Source organism: Sinocyclocheilus grahami, unplaced genomic scaffold (genome assembly GCF_001515645.1).
Source record: "Sinocyclocheilus grahami isolate Dianchi unplaced genomic scaffold, SAMN03320097.WGS_v1.1 scaffold18.1, whole genome shotgun sequence".
Taxonomy (NCBI): Eukaryota; Metazoa; Chordata; class Actinopteri; order Cypriniformes; family Cyprinidae; genus Sinocyclocheilus; species Sinocyclocheilus grahami.
Window position 1 is genome coordinate 1,483,976 of NW_015505197.1, and position 7,268 is coordinate 1,491,243.

General features: G+C 35.1%; 1 protein-coding gene across 3 annotated transcripts in view; it reads left to right on the forward strand.

Annotated features, from left to right (window-relative positions):
• The window catches only part of LOC107553193 (carbohydrate sulfotransferase 15-like), a 34,091-nt gene extending 27,416 nt beyond the window's left edge, over positions 1-6,675 (forward strand). For 2 of the 3 annotated variants that reach the window (XM_016235340.1, XM_016235330.1), the window contains 6 exons: positions 1,363-1,702; positions 1,964-2,107; positions 2,776-2,932; positions 3,066-3,222; positions 4,980-5,127; positions 6,124-6,675. In XM_016235340.1, coding sequence (XP_016090826.1) covers positions 1,363-1,702; positions 1,964-2,107; positions 2,776-2,932; positions 3,066-3,222; positions 4,980-5,127; positions 6,124-6,308 — 1,131 coding nt within the window. In that variant the 3' untranslated portion in view covers positions 6,309-6,675. Of the gene's footprint in view, positions 1-8; positions 296-1,362; positions 1,703-1,963; positions 2,108-2,775; positions 2,933-3,065; positions 3,223-4,979; positions 5,128-6,123 lie in introns of those variants that run through there. The other variant, XM_016235348.1, reaches the window with a different exon arrangement.
• The last annotated feature ends 593 nt before the right edge of the window (positions 6,676-7,268 follow it).

The window sequence follows — 7,268 nt, forward strand, 5'->3', positions numbered from 1 at the left end:
GTGGACACTCGGGTCTGTACGGAAAATCAAAATCTTAAGCTTCCTTTTCGGACTTATGGTCACCGTTCTCATCATGGCATCCTACATCTTGACGAGGGACCAGAAAGGGCTCTATTTAACGCCATCACCATATCACCTTACCATAGAGTCCCATCCGGCACAGCTGCCCCTTAATCTGTCCTTCGCTACAGACTACACAGTTGTAAGAGAGGTGGTGAGGAGCATTGTGGCCAAAGTGGATTTCAGTCACAGAAGAGTCCCTGACCTGAGAGAAGTGAGAGAAAAAGAGCCAAACGTATGTGGATTTGAATTATATTGCTAAAGATGCTAAATATATTTCGTTTTTTTACAATTATAAAATAATATAAATTAAAAAATGGCATATTTGATTGTTTCTGTGAATTTTAAGATTAAGATTATGTAGATTATAGTGTAGAATTACATTTCATTAGTCATTACATTAGTCGCTGTGTTTATTGTGTTTTACAGTATAGATTGATCAGAACTTCAATATTGGTGATAGTGCCATATACATTTTTTTTTATATATATAAAAATGGATGGCTAAAATAATTGACATAAAGGATATGTCAGTAATTATACTCACCAGGGTTGTGCAAAATTCATAATTGAAGAATGTTCTCCCTTTCGATTCATGAGTTGAACTGGAATGACAGGAAGTTATTATGGAATTTACAATTCAACAATTACAAAAACTATTCAAGAGGTAAAGGCATTGTCAAAAATGAAGTGTTCATTCAGCCTGGTTCAAAACGTTAATACAAAATAAATACAAAGAAGCACATACTCTACTTTCAAAAGTTTGGGTGGGCAAGATTTTTAAATGAAAGAAATTTTGCAGTATGCTCACCACACCTGCATTTATTTGATCAAAATTAAAACAGTAATATTGTGAAATCTTATTACGATTTCAAATAATGGGTTTCCATTTTTAGATATTTTATTCCTGTATTGGCAAAGCTGATTTTTTTAGTAGCCATTATTTCAGTCTTCAGTGTCACATGATCCTTCAGAAATCATTATATTACTATATTTATTATTACAGTTATAGTTGTGCTGCTTAATATTTCTGTGGAAACCCGGATGCATTTTTCAGGATTCTTTAATGAATAGAAAGTTCAGCATTTATTTAAAATATACATATTTTGTAATATTATAAACCTTTGTCACTTTTAATCAATTTTATGCATCCTTGCTAAATAAAAGTATTAATTTCTAAAATGAATAAATAATAAATCTTACTGACCCCAAACTTTGTACATAAATTATGTACATACTACAAGCTACGCTCTGTCAAGTCTTAGTTTGCTAGTATAAGCCTTCTGGTCTTTCTCGTCCACAGATATTCTCTGCAATTCCTCGCAAATTTCTTCCCCATCTCAAGAACCCCTGTTGGTATGAAGAATTCTTTGGGAATATCACCGCTGATCCATATGGGAAAAACCTGTATGCTCTTTATTCAAAGCGCTTCCAAGCAATATACGACTACCTGCGCAGAGCGTTTCCGGCTCACCTGCATCAGCATGCAGGTAGACTGTATCGCCTGCGCTGTCTGCCCTTCTTTTACATCATCGGCCAGCCCAAGTGTGGCACCACAGATCTCTTCGACCGGTTACGGCTACATCCAGAGGTCCATTTCACCACAATGAAGGAACCACACTGGTGGACACGAAAGAGATTTGGTGAGTTTCGCTTAAGAGATAAATCACAGGGTTTAAAATGTGAATTCATGATGCTCGATGATCTTCTTTTGAAAGTCGGCAAAATGTTCATCACTCCCATTTTCTTGCAGGGCATCTGCTTAATGTTAGACAGATCACTGAGTTTTATCACATTCAGTTTATTACACAAATTTTACAGCTACAGAACAGCTGCCATGCAATTCTGGTTGCAAGCTATTTTACAACTGAAATAACTGTACTTTGTTTTCCCCTGGTTTTAAGGTGTCATCAGGCTGAGTAACAGTTTTCATAACCCCTATCCACTGAATGACTACCTGGACGTTTTTGACCAAGCAGCCAATCACATTCGAGATCATTTGACAAGCAACTCCTCCAAAAGCCACAAAAAAGTCAACATCATAATCGGTAATGTTTTTTTTTTTTTTTTGAGTTTCAATCAATCATATTTTAGGTGTAGTTTCTCAAGTGTTGTGTTTTGTCAGCCAAACCTCTTTGACCTAAAATATTTATTTGAAATACCCCGAGATTTTATAAATTCAAGTTAAGTTAATATTTCAATAATTTAACACATTCACATTTTCATGGTTCTCTGACATCAGTTAAATAGTAAGGAGCAAACAAAATTAAAATAAAAAATTATTTTACATTTATTGTAATTATACTATTTTATGATATTATTATTAGCTTTTCATAAACTCAAGACCCCCCTGCAGTTCCCTCTCGAACCCCAGTCTGGGAAACCCTTCGTGAAGGTATTGTGTTTTTTTTATGATGATGATGATGAAAGAGCTAGACTTTCTAATTAGATGTGCCAGATGCTATGGTCAAGGTCTGTCCTCTTGCTATAACTCATAACAATAAATAATATTAGAAATTTCAGTCTTTGTCTACAGAGGCCTACTTAATTTGAAGAAATTAAATCAACTAAATCAAAAACAAAACAACCCAACCATAAATAATCACTAATATCATTCATCAGATTAAGCCTGTCTAAATAAAATATTAAATGGGTTAGGATCAAGCAGGATTGTAAACATGTTCTAATAATCTTATACACATTTTATGATTGACAGGTGAAGCGAGTGCATCCACAATGTGGGACAATAATGCTTGGGTTCATTTCTACAACAACGGAACGGATGTGGAACCTCCTTTTCTGGTTCAAGACTTCATTCATGCTGTCCAACCAGATGCCAGATTCATTGTGATGCTCAGAGACCCAGTAGAGAGGTACTACTCCACTTTTCAAATAAGATATAATGATGATTTATTATTATGGTTCGGATATCATGTATAGATTGTCCTCTTACCTCTTATTGCGTTTGTACTGTGTATGTGTGTGTATTTGCGTGTGAGAGAGCAGGCTTTACTCAGACTATCTGTACTTTGGCATGGCTAATAAATCTGTGGAGGATTTTCATGAGCGAGTATCAGAGTCGTTGCACCTGTTTGAGGGCTGCTTAGCTGAGAGGTCCATCCGTTCCTGCATTTACAATACCACCCTCAACAACCTGATGCCTGTGAGTGCAGTATGAATCATGATCATATCAATTGTGAATATTTAATTTGCTGTTGCTATCTTAAAGGGAAAGTACACCCAAAAAAGAAAATTCCATTATCATTTACTCAAAACTCATGTCATTCCGAACCCGTGTGATTTAAAAACAGATGTTAGGTGATCTAGTAATGATGCATTGAAAGTCAATGGGGACCAAGTGCTGTCAGGTTGCAAAAATGCTTCTTTCAGTTCATTAAAATGTTATCAGATCTTCTGAACGATAGATGGATATGTCTCACCAAAGCATCTCAGTTGGTAATTCTGATTAGGGACGGGCACCAAAGGCGGCTGGTATGAGTCAGAGTCAGATTTTGTTCAGTCTGATATGATGTAATGATGTAAGCCGCGTAGATAAGATATACCCACCAGAGCTGTTCTGGCTGTTCCCCAAAGCTGTGCAGCCAGTAGATGATCTTCACCTCTGGAGAAAGCTGTTGGAAGCTGAAATGAAGGCAATTTTAGAGAAATCTAAATGTGTTGTGAAGTATACATTGTTTTGCTGCACTGAACTGGGGATTAACGTCATGAATGTTTGATTTATGGCTTTGAAGCTGTTTAAGCTGGTCGATGAACCAGCAAAAGTCTGTATTGCTGAATCATTGCTGCTTAGTCTGGTAAACTGGATGTAATATTATACAAATAGAGGCTAGTGCACCATCCAGAAATGAACTGAGGATGTCTATTATATTTTGATTTAATGAACTGAATTTGGACTGAGGTAACAGAATGCAGAATTGCTATTTTAATATAATTAAATCAAATGTCATTTTGTGAACCATTGTATGCCATTTAGCATACCATGATTCTCTGATTTTATCTATACTCTTCAAAATGGAGCCAAACATCAATATATAATCAATAAATGTAAATATTTATTGGTATAAAGTTATCTGAGAACAATGTGGTGGACATTTTAACATTTTAGATGGTTGTACAAATGTTATCTTACATATCAATAAATAATTAATCAAAATTAATTATGTAATTATTTATAATTTGTACTAAACTTCCGTAGGAGATCAACTGTTTTCTTGGTATTATAATACAGTACTTTAAATACATATTATACCAGATGTTTACATCAGAAGCTACTTTTAAAGATTATATTGTAACTATAATCACCATATGATATAGTAGTGCATACGATCCTGTTATAAAACTGAAAAAAATCAGGGATTGATGATATGCTGCTAAATGTTATATTGATCCTTTGGGTCCCTCTGTTGGTGAACACATGAAATTAATGCATTATTTAAGATATCCTTAATTCTGTGCTTCTCAACCAGGGAATCGGGAACCACTTCCAGGGGCCTTTTAAATTATTTATTTATATATAAAATACAACTTAATTAAAATGATAAAATCACAAAAATTCAAGATGTAGACTGTAGATATAGAATCATACCCCCCAACCCCCCAATCATCCCCCCCCCCCTCCCACCCCCCTTTTTAAACATACAGAATGAGAGTCTTGCTTTATAATTGATTTAATTTAATATATCAACACTCCCAGTTTCTGGTAATAAAAAGATTTGAAAACAAGTTGTCAAAATTTCATCAGAAATACCAGAAAAATACAATATACTATGCAGTGTTAGGTCTATGCTGGGTACTGCACATACTATTGTCTATTTCTGAATCTCTTTAGAATGAGGTTGCTTGTCAATGACTAGCACAACTGGTCTGTTTAATAATGTCTGCGGTTCTCTGTTTTTGTAGGTGAGGCTTCAGGTGGGTCTATATGTCATATACCTGCTGGACTGGCTGAGTGTTTTCAGTAGAGAGCAGATACTCATCCTACGACTCGAGGATCATGCTGCCAACCGGAAAATCACTATGCGAAAAGTCTTTAAATTCCTACAGTTGGGTAAGTTAGTTTTTATGCTTCCACATACATACTACCAGAGGCGTCATGCCCATTCAAAGTGAGGGGGCACGTGCCCCCTCAGAGTTTTGAGCCAAGTGGATTTCGAATGCAGCTTCCAAAAGACAAATAAAAAAAACGATGATTATTTTCTATATTTAATACAATCACACAGGTGTGATTAGAATGTTCAGTGCGTCATATCATCAGCTGCTAAATTCAAATCTGCGTTCGCTGGCGCTGAGCCATATACAGACGCGTTTGCATTAACCAATCACACACAATGCTGTTGAGCTTATGAATGCAATGACCAATCAGAGGCGTTCAGATGAGTCATCGCTAAAATGCCGGTGTTTTCTTCGCTCGCTCACTGAATACCTCTTTCTGGCGAATTCTCTCGTCAGAAACAACAAAGTGCAAATGTGTGTACGACTCTGTAAGATATTACTTTTCATAGTGTAAACAGCTTCAGTGATTTTAATGGGAGTTTTTGAGAGTGCTTGAACTAGACTGTCAGTGAAAATGTTTTTTGATAAAGTAAATGTTCTTTGCTCTCTTTCTGTACAATGAAAGTCTTATGATTAGTAGCCTAACTTGCAATGTTAAATTCACATTAAATATAAACTCAGTTGTATTAAAAATATGTTATGGCATGACACCCATATCTGTTAATTAAGTAAACAGACAGGTTTTTATGTATAGTTAATAGATAACATTATTAGGTTACTTTGACCATCATAGATCAACATAATCTATAAAGGTGAGAATCGAGATATTTCATGATATAGTTAATGCGTTTGGGCATGTTTCGAATAAAAAGGAAAAAAATAAATAAAACTTAAGAGCTGTTGTGGTTGTCACATGACGACCCCCTGCATGCTAAGATAATGTGTCTGTTTGATTAACCTCTTAACTCTTGAAAAAAATTGTCATTATGTGCAAATAAGTGCAAGAATCTGTTATATCACTGACCAAGTTTGTGCTTCATCGACTCTACAGGACCTCTTACTCTGCAGAAGGAAGAAGACATCACAAAGAGCCCTGCCTCCAACACCAGACGACCAGCCAATCGAAATCTTGGCCCAATGCTGCCTATAACCAAGGAGATCCTGCAGAGTTTCTACAAGCCTTTTAACCAGCGCCTGGCCCAAGTGCTAAGGGACCCTGCCTTTTTGTGGACGTAGCCCTGAGGAAGAGGGAATGAACAGACATGTATTATTGTAATAGATATAAGTGACTCAAATTAAACTCAGATTTAAATTTGTTAGGCCAATGCTGGGTGGCTGGTATCACCTTTGGCCAGAATTCAAATTTAAGAAAATATTTTCAATTATAGTCAATTATATAGTGATACCACTGACTTTATTTTTTATTATTTTTTCGTTGGTTATTTGGTGCTGGACATGTTCATTATTGCACTTTGATACTGTGAGAGTATTTGATCACAATGACCACTGAGAAGTTAATAAACAATTTATTTAATGTTTTTGTTATAAGGACCTGGAAGCCGAGGTGTTTCAACAAAATGAAAGGATACAGAAACAGAAAAGATGGCAGTAAAAATGAATATACACTCAAAAAACGACAAATAATATAAAAATGTCAATGTTTTGGAGTTTAGCTCTGAGAATGTGAGAGGGCCCAGTGTTGCCTGCAAGTCAGACATGGACATATAATATAAAGGACAATATAAAGGGTTGTGAAAAAAGAGAGAACAAAAGCCATCCTGGACACTGAACTGAGTGAATGAAACCTGATGTCACTGTAGTCTACTTTTAATGATTTAATCTGTTCGTCTGACTGTACTAGGGCAAGAGTAGATTCATTCCAACTTAATACAACTTTGATATCTGCTGACTGAATTGTAAAAAAATATTTCTTTTTTAAAGTTTTTTTTTCTCTAAAACTCAATAATTTGTCAGTAGAACTGGTGATGGTAAGTTAAAAATAAATAAATAAATAGATTTAAAACACCATTTTTATATTATTTGAATAAGCTAAGTATCCCAATAAGTCACATGGATAATAATACTAGGCCTAATAAAGTTTTTTTTTTCTAAGGCTGTTAAGTCAATAATTACAATATTTTTATCACTCATATGTTATATTTGGTTATGTAAGATTATTAAATTACCCTAACAAAG